The 18,619-nt window shown below is 37.7% G+C and overlaps 1 protein-coding gene across 1 annotated transcript; it reads left to right on the top strand.

Annotated features, from left to right (window-relative positions):
• Positions 1-5,443: 5,443 nt before the first annotated feature.
• Positions 5,444-7,746, top strand: LOC120576979 (uncharacterized). Its single transcript, XM_039827859.1, has 3 exons — positions 5,444-5,745; positions 5,826-6,093; positions 7,669-7,746. The coding sequence occupies exons 1-3, from the start codon at positions 5,444-5,446 to the stop codon at positions 7,744-7,746; spliced, it is 648 nt and encodes a 215-aa protein (XP_039683793.1).
• Positions 7,747-18,619: the final 10,873 nt, after the last annotated feature.

Below are 18,619 nucleotides of genomic sequence, written 5' to 3'. Positions count from 1 at the left end.
AAATGTCCCCAAAAGTATTTAAGGGGACAATTCATGATTGTTACCAAAGAAATAACAGAGTGACGCTCCAAAAACGTCCCTAGAAGTATCTGAGGGGACAATTCATGATTGTTACCAAAGAAATAACAGACTGACGCTCCAAAAACGTCCCCAGAAGTATCTAAGGGGACGATTTCCAAGGGTTGCAAATTTTTATCTAGAGAAGATCATAAAACGTCCCCTTAGGGACTTTTAGGGGACAATTTTTGCACATCCCCTAAAAAAGTGTTGCCAGAGACAACAAATGGTGTAGTGTGTTGAACAATCTGTCATTGTTTATATTGTTAAATGTCGTTACTGATTTATATATCTATTATTTAATGACCGTGAATCTCACCCCTTCTGTTTGTAAATGTTGCTCTTTATATGAGTAACATGCAGGTGATCGAGAATAAGTAGCTGTTGATTGCTGTTGTGAGTGGCTATCTCTCACTGTGTCTTTAGGTGCTCTGATACGTAACGGGATGGGAACTTTTGTGGCTATTTTCTATTACTTACGTATTTGATTATGAACTTATATGCTTAAGTTGTTAATTGAATTTTTATGAGACGTTTTGATGAGGCCTTCGTGCCAAGACTATATATGTTGTTGAATTAAATCCGCTGCGAAGTTTTGAATATTTACGTTGATTGAATTATTAAGGATAAATTGTTATTTATTCCATTTATGATTTTTAAGAAGTGTAGCATTCCGTTTATGTATAAAACTCTAATTATTTGTTATGGAATTTTTATGTTGGGAAAACGGGGTGTTACACTTGTTGTATTTCCCTGTTGTATGCGAATGGTAGCTTAGTACCTTCGACATTTGCTTTGTTGTGCTGTTTTCTTATCGGTTAGTGGTTTGTGTTAGTCTGGCAAGGGAAGGTATCTTGGCTGCGAAGGCTCTTTTGGTTGTGTTTTTTGTTAAGGTTCATGTTGATTTTAAGTGTGAATTTTGGTTGAAGGAAGTGAGTTTCCTTGGTCATGTAATTTCTAAGGGTGGTATTTCTGTGGATCATTCTAAGGTTGATGCAGTGTTGCAGTGGGAATCTCCTAAGTCTGTTTTTGAGATCAGAAGCTTTCTTGGATTGGCGGGTTACTATCGGAGGTTCATTGAGGGATTCTCTAAGTTGGCGTTGCCATTGACGCATTTGACTCGGAAAGGACAAGCTTATGTTTGGGATGCCAAGTGTGAGAAGAGTTTCCAAGAGTTGAAGAAGAGGTTGACTTCAGCTCCAGTGTTGATTTTTCCGAATCCGAAGGAATCGTTTGTTGTGTATTGTGATGCTTCTAAGATGGGTCTTGGTGGTGTGCTTATGCAGAATCGTTAGGTTGTGGCTTATGCTTCGAGGCTGTTGAAAGTGCATGAGAAGAATTATCCGACTCATGATTTGGAATTGGCGGCCGTTGTGTATGCATTGAAGATTTGGAGACAATATCAGTATGGTTCTATGTTTGAGGTGTTCAATGACCATAAGAGTTTGAAGTATTTGTTTGATCAGAAAGAGTTGAATATGAGACAGAGGAGATGGTTGGAATATCTTAAGGACTTTGATTTTCAATTGAGTTATCATCCCGAGATGGCTAATGTTGTTGCGGATTCTTTGAGTAGAAAGACTTTGCATATGTTTGCTTTGATGGTTAAAGAGTTGGAATTGATTGAGCAGTTTCGATACTTGAGTTTGGTTAGTGAGTTGACACCGGATGGTGTGAGGTTGGGTATGTTGAAGTTGACAAGCAATATTTTGGAAGAGATCAAGAATGGTTAGAAGGAAGATTTGGAACTTGTGGATCGAATAGATTTAGTTAATCAAGGTAAAGGTGGAGACTTTAGATTGGATGAGAATGATGTTTTGATGTTTCGTGATCAAGTTTGTGTGTCGGATGTTCTTGAGCTTAAGAGGCAGATTTTGGACGAAGGTCATAGAAGTAGTTTGAGTATTCATCCAGGAGCAACGAAGATGTATCAAGATTTGAAGAGGTTGTTTTGGTGGCCTGGAATGAAGAAGGAAATTGCTGAGTTTGTTTGTGCTTGTTTGGTTTGTCAGAAATCGAAGATTGAACATCAGTGACCGTCGGGTTTGATGCAACCGTTGTTTGTGCCAGAGTGGAAGTGGGATAGCATTTCTATGGACTTTGTTGGAGCGATGCCTAAGACTAGTAAGAGTTTTGATTCCATTTGGGTGATTGTTGATCGGTTGACGAAGTCAGCGCATTTTGTTCCTATTAAGACTGGTATGTCTGTGGCGAAGTTGGCCGAGATCTACATTGAGCAGATTGTTAGGTTGCATGGTATTCCTTCTAGTATTGGAACTTGAGCAAGGAGGAACTTGGGATGGTTAGTCGGAGAGGACAGTTCAGTCGCTAGAGGATTTGTTGAGGATTTGTGTTCTTAAGCAAGGAGGAACTTGGGATAGTCATCTTCCGTTGATCGAGTTCACATACAATAATAGTTATCATTCTAGTATTGGAATAGCTCCTTTCGAGGCTTTATATGGTCGGAGATGCGGAACTCCGTTGTGCTTGTTTGAGTCAGGTGAAAGAGTGATCTTAGGACCAAAGATTGTTCAGCAAACTACTGAGAAAGTTAAGATGATTCAAGAGAAAATGAAAGCGTCGCAGAGTCGACAAAAGAGTTATCATGATAAGCGCAGAAAGGATCTTGATTTTCAGGAAGGAGACCACGTGTTTTTGAGAGTCACTCCTATGACTGGTGTAGGACGTGCCTTGAAGTCAAAGAAGTTGACCCCGAAGTTTATTGGTCCATATCAGATATCGGAAAGAGTTGGAACGGTGGCGTATCGAGTTGGATTACCATCGCATCTTTCGAATTTGCACCATGTTTTCCATGTGTTGCAACTTCGAAAGTATGTTCCGGATCCATCTCATGTGATCCAGAGTGACGATGTGCAAGTTAGAGACAACCTTACGGTAGAGACTTTACCGGTGAGGATTGATGATCGTAAAGTGAAGACGTTGAGAGGCAAGGAGATACCTCTCGTGAGAGTCGTTTGGACGGGAGCGACTGGTGAAAGCTTGACGTGGGAGCTTGAGAGTAAGATGTTGGAGTCTTATCCAGAGTTTTTTGCTTGAGGTAAATTTTTGAGGACGAAAATCTTTTAAGTGGGGGAGAGTTGTAACGCCCACTTTCGTTAATTGTTTATTTAATCGAGTTTAGACGATTATATTATATTTATATAATATATTTTGGTATGTTTTGAATGATTTACGACTATCTTGATGGTTTGGTTGATATTGTGATAAGTTATGAGTTTTGGAAGATTTGATAAGATTAAGGGACTTATTTAATTGTTAAATAAAATAAAGATTTGAAAATAATATAAAAATATTTAGTTGAGGGGTGTTTTGATATTTTAGGTAGTTTTGGGGGAGAAAGTGAGATAAGATAAGTTATTAGGAAGAGATATAAATAAGGGAAGACCTAATTGTTGGAAAAACTATTGTACGTGAAAACTTTTGGAAAAGGGAGAAAAAGCTAAGAGAAGGGGGAATCAAAGAGAGAGCTGTGATTTCTTCATAACCAAGTAAGAGTGAACCCCTAATGGTAATGAGACCTAAAGATGACGTTTAAAGCAAACTGTGAAGCTCTTTAAGATATGTTGATATTAATTGAGCATGAATTAATGTATTATACATTATGTAAGATATGAATTAAATATTATGATGCCATTGAATTGCAATTGATATAATGATATCATCCTCTTGTTGTGTGACTTGACTATGCTGCCGCTGTTATTTAACTAAGTGCATAATGTCTATATATGATGAATAAGATGACGTTTAGCTCCAAATTTTTGGATGCACATTGATTTGATGATTAAGATGTTTTGTTGATAGAGTCCATGCATTAGCATTCATTGAGCTTAGTCCTCACCACGATTATTAGGAGCTTTGTCCTCCGCACGATTTATGAGGAGCTTTGTTCTCCGCACGTTTAAAGTATATTAATACTTATGATGACGATTGGTACCACATACATATAAGAAGTCTAAGGGCATTATCGCATTGTCGTGTCTAAGATGCTATGTTGTTGATGACGATTGAATATGTGATTACGTGATAAATGTTTATCAAATATGCAAAGTTGTTTAAGATTGATATGATGTTAATTATGATTCAAATTACATTGATTAATATTATTTTGTTATGAAATCTCACCCCTTCTGCTTGAAAATGTTGCCCTTCGTATGGGTAACTTGTAGGTGATCGTGCTTAGTGTGCAGTCTCCGTTGTGAGTGGCCTTGCCTTCACTGTGTCGTCTAGGTCGCTCTGATACGTAACAGGATGGGGCTATATGTTATGCATGCTTCGTTCTATTACGTGAATAATATGCTATTTGTGATATTGAACTAACTCTTTTGAGATTATATTGATGGGGCCTGCGTGCCAAAACGTTTTATGGATTATGATATAATTTTCGCTGCAATGTTTAAGATATTTGGTTAAATTATTATTTAACTGTTTTGGATTATGTTATATGTGATATCCCGTTGTTTATGATGCTTACTCTGATAAATGTTTTAAGAAATTTTTATATTGGGAAAACGGGGTGTTACAATCTATCATGGGTAGAATCCAACTAGTAAAGTCAATTATACATGGTATGCTTGTTTATTCATTCCATATTTATCGGTGGCCGGTCTGCTTATTGAAAATGCTCGATAGGTGGATTAAAAATTTTGTCTGGAGTGGGGACATCAACACTCGCAAAATATGTACAGTTTCTTGGTCTCAAGTGTGCCGTCCTTGGGATGCCGGTGGTCTTGATCTTAATCCCACTCGAGCCATCAATGATGCTTTACTTCTTCATTTAAGTTGGAAGCTCTTTACACAAAATTCTGATTGCTCCAAATTAATTCAGCAGCGCTTCCTTTCTTATGGCATGCCTCGAAGTCGCTATTTCAAATCCTCTATTTGGCTAGGTGTGAAGGATAAATTCTCTATGGTGAGTGCAAATACACGATGGATTGTTGGCAATGGAGATAATATCCAGTTATGGTTTGATAATTGGATGGGGAGTCCTCTTGTCACTATACTTGCTTTGCCGCCGCACCTGTTTCCTAGTTTGAAGGCTACTCTTGCATTCGTTATTAATGATGGTAAGTGGAACATTCCTCGAATTATTCTTGACTTCCCGTTAGTGGCTGCCCAAATTCTTCAAGTCACTCTTCCGGTCTCCCCTTTGCCGGATAAGTGTGTTTGGCTTCATTCCCATGACGGTGAGTTATCTTCAAAGCTTGCTTTCCAATTTCTTAATCCGGCTCCACCAAATCTAGATTGGGCTACTGATATTTGGCGTCCCTGCATCCCTCCATCCCACTCTTTTATATTTTGGCGGTTTATGTGATCCAAGCTTCCAACGGGTGAAAATTTACAATTGAGGGGCTGCACCTTGGTTTCCATGTGTCCCTTATGCTATAACCAGGCGAAATCATCTACTCACTTATTTCTTGAATGTGCTTTCTCCAAAACTATATGGAATTGGCTCGGCATAAAGCTTCAGCGTTCCATCCCTCTTGCATCGCCATCCTCGTTGTTGTCTTTTATACCGCAGCGCTGCAGTTCTCAGCTGCGTGACGTGTTAGTCGCTGCCATTGTTCACTCGGTGCACGCTATCTGGCTTGCTCGCAATGTTGTCCGCTTCAATGCAAGTTCTATTTCTCTTCATGCAACTATGGCGAAGATCACAACAATGATTGCCATGTCGGGAGGCAACTCCAAAGGATATTTTTACTGTTCGACAGGGTTATTTTGGAAAATCTGTTTGTTTCCCCCTTGCACAGTCGGGTACGGGACATCATTCCGGTTGTGTGGCAGCCCCCTACCAGCCCTTGGGTCAAGGCCAACACAGATGGGTCGGTTCGAAATTTAATGGCTGCTTGTGGTGGTGTCTTCCGTGACTCTCGCAGAACTTTTCTTGGTGGTTTCACAAGCAATCTTGGCATAGTTTCTGTCTTCCAAGCAGAAATCATGGGCCTCATTTTGGCTATGGAATATGCAAGTTCAAACAGCTGGACTCGTTTATGGCTTGAAAGTGATTCTTCTAGTGTGGTACAAGCTTTCCATAAACCATCTCTTATTTCGAATGGTCTTCTCAACCGTTGGCATAATTGTACACACAAGGGTCTCTGCCAAATTTTAGATTTCCTTAGAATTTTCTGTTGCTTTTTTTTTTTTCTGTATATATTTATTTTCTTTCGAGGGTATTGGCCTAGTCCCCCCTCTTTGTAAATTTTTTTCCCTTTTTTAATAAAATTTACGTATTAGAAAGGCGGCATAGGACGGGGGGGGGGGGGGGGGGGGGGGGGCTGTTGGGTGCCAACCTAGTTGGGATGCTTCAGTCTCACCCGGATGCCTCACCTTTCTCTTGGCCTCATCAAAAAAAAAAATCCGTCTAAAGTTGAAGCGGTATCGCAATGGGAGACTCCTAAGTCAGCTAGAGAGATTAGAAGCTTCTTGGGTTTAGCTGGTTACTACAGAAGATTTATCGAAGGATTTTCCAACTTAGCACTTCCGCTAACGCAGTTGACTTGTAAAGGTAAAGCTTTTGTGTGGGATGTTCATTGTGAGAACAGTTTCAGTGAATTGAAGAAACGTTTGACGACTGCCCCGGTTTTGATTTTGCCGAAGTCCGATGAGCTTTTTGTGGTGTATTGTGATGCATCCAAGTTGGGTTTAGGCGGTGTACTTATGCAAGATGGTAAAGTGGTAGCTTATGCTTCAAGACAGTTGAGAATTCATGAGAAGAATTACCCGACGCATGATTTAGAGTTGGCGGCTGTGGTCTTGGTATTGAAGATATGGAGACATTATTTGTATGGTTCGAGGTTTGAGGTGTTTAGCGATCACAAGAGCTTGAAGTATTTGTTTGATCAGAAGGAATTGAATAGGAGGCAGCGTAGATGGCTAGAATTGTTGAAAGATTATGACTTTGGTTTGAATTATCATCCAGGTAAAGCTAATGTTGTTGTAGATGCCTTGAGCAGGAAGACATTGCATATGTCCGCTTTGATGGTTAGAGAGTTTAAGTTACTTGAACAGTTCAGTGATTTGAGTTTAGTTTGTGAATGGTCACCTCAGAGTGTGAAACTGGGAATGCTGAAGACTGATAGTGAATTTCTGAAGAGTATTAAAGATGCACAGAAAGTTGATGTCAAGTTTGTAGACTTGTTGGTTGCTAGTAATCAGACTGAAGACGGTGACTTTAAAGTCGATGATCACGGTGTGTTGAGATTCCGAGGTCGGATTTGATTTCCTGACGATGCAGAGATGAGGAAAATGATTCTTGAAGAGAGTCATAGAAGTAGCTTGAGTATTCATCCGGGAGCTACGAAGATGCATCGCGATTTAAAGAAGATTTTCTTGTGGTCTGGTTTGAAACGTGATGTGGCACAGTTTGTGTATTCCTGTTTAGTTTGTCAGAAGTCGAAGATTGAGCATCAGAAACCTGCTGGTATGATGGTATCTTTAGATGTGCTAGAATGGAAATGGGATAGTATATCCATGGATTTTGTGACGAGTTTGCCAAATACTCCTAGAGGGAACGATGCAATTTGGGTAATCGTTGATAGATTGACGAAGTCGGCTCATTTTCTACCGATTAATATTAGTTTTCTTGTTGTCCAGTTGGCAGAGATTTATATCAAAGAGATCATGAGGTTACATGGTGTTCCTTCGAGCATTGTATCAAAAAGAGATCCATGATTTACTTCTAGATTTTGGAAAAGTTTGCAAGAGGCTTTGGGTTCGAAGTTGAGATTGAGTTCGGCTTATCATCCGCAGACAGATGGTCAGTCGGAGAGGACAATTCAATCGCTAGAGGATTTGTTGAGAGTTTGTGTTCTTGAGCAAGGAGGAACTTGGGATAGTCATCTTCCGTTGATCGAGTTCACATACAATAATAGTTATCATTCTAGTATTGGAATGGCACCTTTAGAGGCTTTGTATGGTCGGAGATGCAGAACTCCGTTGTGCTGGTTTGAGTCAGGTGAAAGAGTGGTCTTAGGACCAGAGATTGTTCAGCAGACTACTAAGAAGGTTAAGATGATTCAAGAGAAAATGAAAGCGTCGCAGAGTCGACAAAAGAGTTATCATGATAAGCGCAGGAAGGATCTTGAGTTTCAAGAAGGAGACCACGTGTTTTTGAGAGTCACTCTTGTGACTGGTGTTGGACGTGCTTTGAAGTCAAAGAAGTTGACTCCGAGATTTATTGGTCCGTATCAGATATCGGAAAGAGTTGGAACGGTGGCATATCGAGTGGGATTACCACCGCATCTTTCGAATTTGCACGATGTTTTCCATGTGTCGCAACTTTGGAAGTATGTTCCGGATCCATCTTATGTGATCCAAAGTGATGATGTGCAAGTCAGAGACAACCTTACGGTAGAGACTTTACCGGTGAGGATTGATGATCGGAAAGTGAAGACGTTGAGAGGCAAGGAGATACCCCTTGTTAGAGTCGTTTGGGCTGGAGCGACTGGTGAAAGCTTGACGTGGGAGCTTGAGAGTAAGATGCTGGAGTCTTATCCAGAGTTGTTTGCTTGAGGTAAATTTTCGAGGACGAAAATCTTTTAAGTTGGGAGAGTTGTAACGCCCACTTTCGTTTAATTATTTATTTAATCGAGTTTAGACAATTATATTTTATTTATATAATAAATATATGATTTAGATGATTTGAATGATTTTGATGTGTTTTGATGATTTGATGAGATTATGAGACTTATTTTATTGTTAAATAAAATAAGATTTAAGAATAAAATAAAATATTTAGTTGAGGGCTGTTTTGAGATTTTAGAGAGTTTTGGGGGAGAAAGTGAGATAAGATAAAATATTAGGAAGATATATAAAAAGAGAAAGACCTAGTTTTAGAAAAACAACTGCACGTACGACTGGTTTGGAAAAAGAAGGAAAATCAAGAGAAGGGCAAGAGAGACCAAGAGAGGGCCGCGGTTTTCTTCATACAAGGTAAGGGTGAGACTAATAATTCAGTAATATTGATTATTATGATTCTGATGATTAATTGACAAAGTTAGGATTAAATTAGAAAAGATTTGAAATTAGGTCAAATCCCTAAAATTGATGATTAAACGGTAAAAAATAAGTAGATTGATGTAGAAACCGTCCTATAACCTTAGAATATGTTTAGGATGAATTCTGGAATTGAAATTAGGCTTAGAACCATGTGAGATCATGAAATTTTGGTAAAAACTGCATTCTGCCCGAGCCTATATTCATCGCTTGCCATAGCGAGCAATGATTCTCGCCTCACGAGTGATGAATGTTCATCGTTCGCCACGCGAGCCATAACCCTTCGCCTCGCGAGTTACTTGTTGTAGCTCGCCACAGCGAGCAACCCTACTCGCCATTGTGAGCTTGACCAGAGAGCATGTCGAATTCTGAGTTTTTGACTTTTTAGTTGAACCTTAGATGTCTTTGAGTACCTTTAGGTGTCTACTAATGATTAGAGGATGATTTATAATGAGATTGAACCTGGAACAACCTTAGTTGGGAATCTGGCTTGTACTCGCCATGGCGAGCAGATGCTCTCGCCTCGCGAGCACTTCCAAAACTGAGTGCATTTGAGGATTTTGAGACTTGAGTTGCTTGGATTGATTAGGAAAGGAACTTTAGGTACTAAAGAGACCTATTAAAGATATTAACTGAGAACTTTGAAGCTATTATGAAATGCTAAGTGATTATATTGTGATATATTGATTGATTGCATTACTTGAATTATTATTGAATGATAAAGAAATTGTTGAAAATGAATTGTTATTAAGCTTGATGTGATTTGATTATGCTGCAATTGTTATTTAACTAAGTTGCATGAGTCTGAATAAGTTGATGATGAACTCCAAATTATTGGATGTATAAGTGATAAGTTGATTAAGATGTTTTGTTGATAGAGTCCATGCATTAGCATACATTGAGCTTTGTCCTCACCACGATTTGAGCTATGTCCTCACCACGATCGGAGCTTTGTCCTGCACACGATTAAAGTATATTAATACTATGATGACGATTGGTACCACATGCATAAAGAGTGTCTAAGTTGCATTGTCACATTTGTCGACTCTAAGATGTTATGTTATTGATGATGATTGAATGCTGTGATTACTTGATAATTGTTTATCAAAGATGCAATGTTTAAGTTATTTTGTTGAAAGTTAAATTGTTATTTAACTGATTTTGGATTATGTTTGAATGTGATATCCCGTTTATGCTTGTTTACTCTGATAAATATTTAGAAATTTTTATATTGGGAAAACGGGGTGTTACATTTGTGTGGCAAGGAGATTGTTTTGGTCAAAGTGAGTTGGGTTGGACCAACTCGTGAGAGTGCCACTTGGGAACCGGAGAGTAGGATGAAGATTTTGTACCCGGAGTTGTTTCCTTCAGGTAATTTTCGAGGGCGAAAATTCTTTTAGGGGGGGAGAGTTGTAACAACCCGATTTTTAGTTGGATTTATTTTAATTACTTTTATCATGTGTTTTATGAGCATTTTCATTTTGGGCTTAAGGGTATTTTGGTCATTTTGTGAGAACGAGTAAAATTATAGTTTTGGATGAGAATTACTTTTAGTGATTAGTGAGAATAGTTATTTCATTAAGTTACTAGAGTAAGTTACTAGAGTTATTTTATCGTTTGGAGTGTAGAAATATTTTTGGTTTGAATAGAAGTGGGTTAAGCCCACTAGAAACTAAGTTAAGACCATTAAGGGTCATACCTAAGGAGTTGTCTTAGGAAAATATCACTTCATTCATTTCATAAGATATTTTCTAGAGAAAGAAAGTGGGAGAAGAGAAGAACAAGGGTTAGAGAGAAAAGGGAGAGCTTGAAGAATCAAGATTGGAGTGAGCTTAGGAGCTAAAGTGAAGCCTAAGTTGGGATTAATCTTTATCTAAGGTAAGGGGGTTAGTCTTTATCATAATCATCATCATTTTGTAAATTTTCAAATGTTGTATAAATTTTGATTATGGATAACTGTTGCTAAATACGTGCTCCAACTGTGATGATATGTTTGTATGGATGAATTGATGATAATTGTATGATTGATGGTGAAATTACATGTTCAAATAGGAACAAATGATAAGTTGTGAAAATTGTGCTAAATTGGTGAATTTTGCTAAGTTGTGGTTGAATTGAGTTACGATTCTTGTTCAATTGATGTTATGGCTGTTAATTGATGTTGTGGTTGATGAATCATTGCTTAGGTATGCATATTCATGATTTGTTGTTAAGAAATGGATTGTTGTTGGTGGTTTTGTGAAATTGGTGAATTACAACATGTTGTTGTTGAAATATGATGGAATGCATGATCATAAGTTGTGGTTGTGGTTAATTGTTGATGATAATCTCATTGCATGACTTGGGTATGAATTATGTTGAGATGTTGTTGTGAATTGTGTTAAATTGGAAGAAATGAATTGTTGTTGTTGTTGAAGACTTATTGTTTTGAGAAAATCGTTTTTAACAATTTCATAACTTGTAAAAATGCCACGAAACGAGCGATTTCGATGTGTTAGAGCCCTGGGTTGTGCCTCGGAACACTTTTGATGATTGAGGACTTTAAACATTCGATTCTTGGTCGAAATTGGCGAAAACCCGGGGCCGAAACACGCGAAAACGCGCGTTTACGGAGGTCTGTGTAGCGCCCCAATTTTATTTAATTATTATTGGTTGATTTAAAGTCTTTTTTATATATATGATTTTATATAATTATGTTGATTATGTGGTGTGTTATATTTTATTAAATGAGTTATTTTACTATTTAATAGAATAAGTGGGAATTTAGAATAATGTGAGAAATAGAATTAATTGGAGTCTTGGGGGTTTATTTTAATTAATAGAAATTAAGTGGGAGGTTATGTTTTACTGGATTATTAGAAAATAGAAACTGTCAGTCGAGAAACAGTTTTCACGTACAACAGAGTTTTGGAAGAAAAAGCAAGAGAAGAGCCAAGTGGGGAGAATCAGATTCTGTAGAGCTTTGTTCATCGATCTAAGGTAAGGGTGAGACTAACATTCAGTAATCATAGTGTATAAATTTTGAATTTGTGATTTAACATGTTGTTGTTCTTAGGTTCGATAATTGGGATTAGGTTTTGATTATTGATTTTTGAATTGAAAAGTGTAGAAACCATCGAAATTGTGTTAAGAATTGAAGTTCAGGTTGTAGAATAATCATAGGTTAAGTTTCCTATCAAATTTGGGGTTTGGGTGGATGAAAAATTGGGTTTTTGGCTGGAAACTGGTCTGTTCCCGTAGAGTTGTCTGTCGCAACTCGCCACAGCAAGTAAATTTACTCGCCTCGCGACCTGCACTTTGACAGCATCCCCTATTTTGCGTTCTTGCGTCTTTTTCACACGTTTCTGTTTTGAGTTGGCCTTTAGTGTAAACATGAAAGTTGTAGATAATTTTGTTAGCTTTCCAATGACTCTGGTTTGACGTGAAAATAATATTTGGTTTAGGAGTTATGATGAAAATACTCCAAGGAGGTCTTAGTGAAATTTTATGAAAATTCAGCAAAACCGTTTCTAAGTTAATCCAAAACTTAGGGAATAATTCCAAACCTCAAAACTAGAAGTACTAGGGGTTCAATTAAGGAGTTTAAGAGTATTTAACCTAAGTTGTGAGTTGGTCCTTGGGTGTAGAAACGAAGTTGTTTATAATATTAATGTTCTTCAGAGAGTCTGAAATTAAGATGATTAATGTTGTTGCTTATGTGAAATAACTATATGCCTTATGTGGAAAATGTATGATGTTTAAGTAGTGTTGATTATCATTTGGTATTGTCATATTTTGGGATGTCTATGTGCTACTAGTGTTGCTGTTGGATCTTAATTAAGATGTGAATGTTGGTTTAAATTGTAAGCGTGCTAGGTTGTACATTGCCGAATGAGTCATAAGTAAATTATGAAAATTGTCGATGTTGTTATCATCGTTGGTGTTGTTGTTGAAGTCGTAGTTGTATCCGTTTTTGGTGATTGATCAGGTTAGATGTTTCTATAAGAGGTGGTGTACTCTTACGTGTCGTCTTTATAAGAGGTGGTGTACTCGTACTTGTCATTTTTATAAGAGGTGGTCTACTCTTACTTGTCGTCTTTATAAGAGGTGGTGTACTCTTACTCGTTGTCTTTATAAGAGGTGGTGTACTCTTACTTGTCGTTGTTATAAGAGGTGGTGTACTCTTACTTTATTGTTTTTCTAAGAGGTGGTGTACTCTTACTTTGATTGTCTGTTATAAGAGGTGGTGTACTCTTACATTGTTTATGTTGATGAGTATGACGAGGTTATGATGATCTTTTATGATGTTGAATGTGGGGTTGTTATGATATTACATGAGGTTACCTATGACGGGTGTAGGACGTGCATTGAAGTCAAAGAAGTTGATCCCGAAGTTTATTGGTCCGTATCAGATATCGGAAAGTGTAACACCCAGTTCCCAAATATCAATTATTTAATTAAATAAATATACATCAGACTAATAATTTCAAACGGGCATGTCACACTTCATTTTCAAATCCTTCTTAAATAGAAATATAAAACTATTTAATAAACCTTCATCAATAATATCATTAATCTGCAGCGGAATAATTGTATTTAAGCAACAACGTTAACCGTTTAAACTTCCATAAAACATCTTGGCATAAAAGCCTCAACTAGAAAAATCCAACAAACATAGGGCTACAATATCATCATCCAAAATTTGATACATAGGAATGAAAGAAAACAATAAAAATCTCATCCCACGTATCAGAGCCCTAGACACTTTGAGCCACCACCTACTACTCAGGATCACCTGCAAGTTACCCATAGGAAGGGCAACGTTTCCAAGCAGTAGGGGTGAGATTCTCAATCAATAAAATCAATAAATAATAACATCAATTGAAAATCTAGCACCTAACAACATCAATGATTATTCAACAGGCATAACCATTTTATAATCAAAAGCAATCATCCACAAATAGTAATTCAATCGACAAATGCAACTCATGAAATGACATGACATCCCCCCTAATTCTCCTCAATAAATGCAACTATGCATGTGGTACCATAATTCTTGGCCGTGACCCACACCGCTGTCGAATGGTTAAAGCATTCTCAACAGGACCTAAGTCCTCACCGCTCCACACCGCTTTCAACAACTAGTGTTCCACCGCTTTGAACGACAAGGCGTTCCAGAGCCGAAGCTCTCCCACTTTGATGTTTATGCAACTACCCAACCTTTGTATCTCTACATACAATTCGACTATTACATATTTTTCAAATGACTTACTGCTCCGCAACTCAAACAATCCAGAACATACACAATTTTTTATAATTATGCACATACATCAATCACATTCCACATGTTATATATATACATATTCACTTGTTTTCATACTCAATCATCTCCAACATTAATAACACCAATCAATTCAATAACCGGCTCGTTCTAATAGGATTCGGTTACCTACACCAGGGTTATACTAGTTAAAGGAAATATTGTAGAATGCTCAAGAAGTTTCCCCCATGCACGAAACAAAAGTTCAGAAGGCTGACTAAGGCTCACTTCGCTTAAGCGACCGGCTTACAGTAGGTCTGGGTTCAGCTCGCTTACGGGTCGCTCACGGTTCGCTTGAGCGAACTTCTAACAGAATCAAAATGGTTTTTCGCTCACTGAGTCGCTTACCATTCGCTTAAGCGAATCCTTGACAGAATCAAACTTAATTTTCACTTACCAGCTCGCTCACTGTTCGCTTAAGCGAACGGGCAAAATCGTATTTCTGGGTGGCTTGCTTGAATGCTCGCTTAAGCGACGGCTTGTTCGCTTAAGCGACCAATCATCTGGGCAGTGCAAAACCTACGGTTTCAAACCTCTTCTCACTCCAAAAACCCAATTTTAATCCCCTGATCACCCAAAATGTTTTCCAACAATTGTTTACAGGTCCTATATACAACTAGGCATCCAAAGGAACACAAAACAGTCATCAACGACAACAATTACAGATCACTCCGTCATCATACACAAATTCATCAATTCAACCAATCACTCATAATTCTCAATCGATTTATGATCACAGCAACAACAAAGATTAAGTTTTCATTCTGAACATTATATTATAACGGAATTAACATGATCAATACCCATTCCCCTCAGAATCATCGTCAAACCCTAACCCTTTATTTATTTTCCAAAACTATGCAACTAGGTCAATTTTCAGAAATTATAGATTATGATTATTGAGAGATAGTCTCACCCTTACCTTAGTTTTGCAGAAAGATTATACTGCAGGAATCGGTTTCTAGGCTCTCCTCTCTTGCTCTGGCTCTTCTTCTCCCTTTTCTCCCAAAAGCTTAGTTTTCTTACGTAAAAACGTTTTGACTGTTTTTCTTTCTTTTTTCTAACTCCTACTATAACTTCCCTTATTTCATTAAACTCCCTTAATTTTTATTAAATCCTAATTAACTCCCTAATTCCTTAAATTAATATTAATTTCCACTTATTTCAATTATTATTATATTAAACCATATAATAAAATACACACATCACATAAATCACTAAAAATCATATAAAATCACATACGAGGCTCCAAATAATTCAAAATTAAATAAATAATAACTAGGGCGTTACAGAAAGAGTTGGAACGGTGGCGTATCGAGTTGGATTATCACCGCATCTTTCGAATTTGCACGATGTTTTCCATGTGTCGCAACTTCGGAAGTATGTCCCGGATCCATCTCATGTGATCCAGAGTGACGATGTGCAAGTTAGAGACAACCTTACGGTAGAGACTTTACGGTGAGAATTGATGATCGTAAAGTGAAGACGTTGAGAGGCAAGGAGATACCTCTCGTGAGAGTCGTTTGGACGGGAGCGACTGGTGAAATCTTGACGTGGGAGCTTAAGAGTAAGATGCTGGAGTCTTATCCAGAGTTGTTTGCTTGAGGTAAATTTTCGAGGACGAAAATCTTTTAAGTGGGGGAGAGTTGTAACGCCCACTTTCGTTGATTGTTTATTTAATCGAGTTTAGGGGATTATATTATATTTATATAATATATGCATGATTTTGGTATGATTTGAATGATTTACGACTATCTTGATGGTTTGGTTGATATTGTGATAAGCTATGAGTTTTGGAATATTTGATAAGATTAAGGGACTTATTTTATTGTTAAATAAAATAAAGATTTGAAAATAATATAAAATATTTAGTTAAGGGTTGTTTTGAGATTTTAGAGAGTTTTGGGGGAGAAAGTGAGATAAGATAAGTTATTAGGAAGAGATATAAATAGGAGAAGACCTAATTGTTAGAAAAACTATTGTACGTGAAAACTTTTGGAAAAGGGAGAAAAAGCTTAGAAGAGAGAAGATCAAAGAGAGAGCTGCGATTTCTTCATAACCAAGTAAGGGTGAGACTAATAACTCAGTAATGGTAATTGAATGTAATTCTGATGATTAGTTAGCAATGAGTAGGATTGAATTGGAGAAAACGAAAACTAGGTCAAAACCCTAAAAATTGATGATCAAACGGTATAATGATGTTAGATTGATGTAGAAACCATCCTACAACCTTAGAATATGTTTAGGATGAATTCTGAGATTGAAATTAGGCTTAGAACCTTGTTAGATGATGATTTTCGTGTAGAAAGTGCATCATGTCCGAGCCTGAATTCATCGCACGCCATGGCGAGCTATGAATCTCGCCTCGCGAGGGATGAACTTCATCGCTCGCCACGCGAGCCCTTCCCTTCGCCTCGCGATTTCTTTTGGTACAGCTCGCCACAGCGAGCAACCTTACTCGCCATAGCGATCTAAGGCAGAGAGCATGTTAGATTTTGTAATTTCGACTTTTTAGTTGGACCTTGAGTGCCTGAACATACCTAGTAATGATTAGGGGTGAATGTAGGACAAGATTAAACCCATAACAGCTTTAGTTTGGTTTTTGTCTGGTACTCGCCATGGCGAGTAGGAACTCTCGCCTCGCGAGCACTTCCAGATTGGAGTGCATTGAGTGTTTGTGCGATCTGTGTCGCATGTTTTGATTCAAGAGCGAACCCTTATTGGTAATATAACCTAATGATGACGTTTAATGCAATATGTAAAGCCGTTTAGGATATGTTTGTTATACCCTGATTTTGGACCTAAAAATACTCGTTCAAATTTCTTTTTTTTAACACTGATATTTGTCAATTCTCTGTTATTTTACTCTGAATTTTTTTTTTACTCTCTTTTCAAGCGTATTTTACTGCCTCTGTCTGTCTTTTCTGGCATTACAAGTCATTTAAGAACTCTCTGAAACATCGCATTACTTTTCTTGCATTTTATTTCAAAAATCATACAAAAGGGTATTTTGGTCATTTCCTGCAGTGGAACCCATTTTAGTCCCTGTGTTTGCCTCTGAGTCTTTTCAACCTGTCTGTACGAATCATTGTTGAGTCTTTGTTTAAAAAAATCGTTTCAAAAATTGCATTTGAGTCAGTTTGGGTCAGTTTAGTCCCTAGGGGCATTTTGGTCTTTTCCTGTCAAAATTTCGGCAGGGAGGTATTTTAAAATACCTCATGTCAGTAATTGGTTCGTTTTAGTCCTTTTGTTGATTTTATTTTTGGTTTCGCTTTACGTTTCGTCAAATTTACTTTTTAGTCCAATTTTATTTTTAATCACGTTTTGGTCCAAAACTTTTAAAAATTTCATTTTAGTCCATTTTTAATTGCTGTCCAGTCCTTCAAGTTTTTTATTTTGCAGAAAGGTCCCAGGGGCATTTTAGTCCAGATTTTCGATCCACATCAGTCCCAAAACAGATGTCATTTTTTCATTGGTTCTCAGATACACATGGCAGTCTATAAATAGCTTTATTCTGCACAGATCCACACAATCATTGACACATCACCAAAAACATATTTCAATTTTCTCTCTCTTTTCTGTTAGATCAAAACAGAAAAATCACCAAGAACAAACCAAAAACCCTAGAAATTTCTAGAACCAGAATCCATTGAAATGGCAAGGAATCATCATCATTGAATCGTTGCTCTGCAATTCGAGTGCGAATTCACCACTGAAAGCGGCAAACTCAAGCAGGTCACAGAGACTCTCTCGGAGACGAAGAAGAGGGACGAAAGTGAACACGTCGAACCTGTGAAGAAGAAGAGAGGATCGGAACAGCAAGAACTCAAGCCAGAATCCACAAACAGAATCAAATCGAAGTTGTCCGAAGAACAAATTCGAAATCTCCAACCGAAAATCACAGGTAAAACTCAAAATTCATCTTTCTTTCGCAAGAACATCAACAAAGGCGAATCAAGTGTAGATCTGTAGAGTTTTAAAAGTTTCCAACCGAAAACAGCAAAAAAAAACTTGAAAAAAGTTTCATTCAAAACCGCAAAAAGAATCTCAGATCTACGTTGATACGAACCTTGCATGCAAAATCCAATGCCATATTCATGCTTAGAACGAAAAAGGATATCCAAAAATGTAAAAAATTTCGAAAACGGAGAAGTTTGTTCAAACTCCGGCGGCGGCGCCGCCACCCTTGGGCGGCCGGCCACCACGCCGGAGGAACAAACCTCACCGGAGAAGATGAAGATCATCCTCCAT

Source organism: Medicago truncatula, chromosome 7 (genome assembly GCF_003473485.1).
Source record: "Medicago truncatula cultivar Jemalong A17 chromosome 7, MtrunA17r5.0-ANR, whole genome shotgun sequence".
Taxonomy (NCBI): domain Eukaryota; kingdom Viridiplantae; phylum Streptophyta; class Magnoliopsida; order Fabales; family Fabaceae; genus Medicago; species Medicago truncatula.
This window is presented reverse-complemented; position numbering and strand designations above follow the sequence as displayed.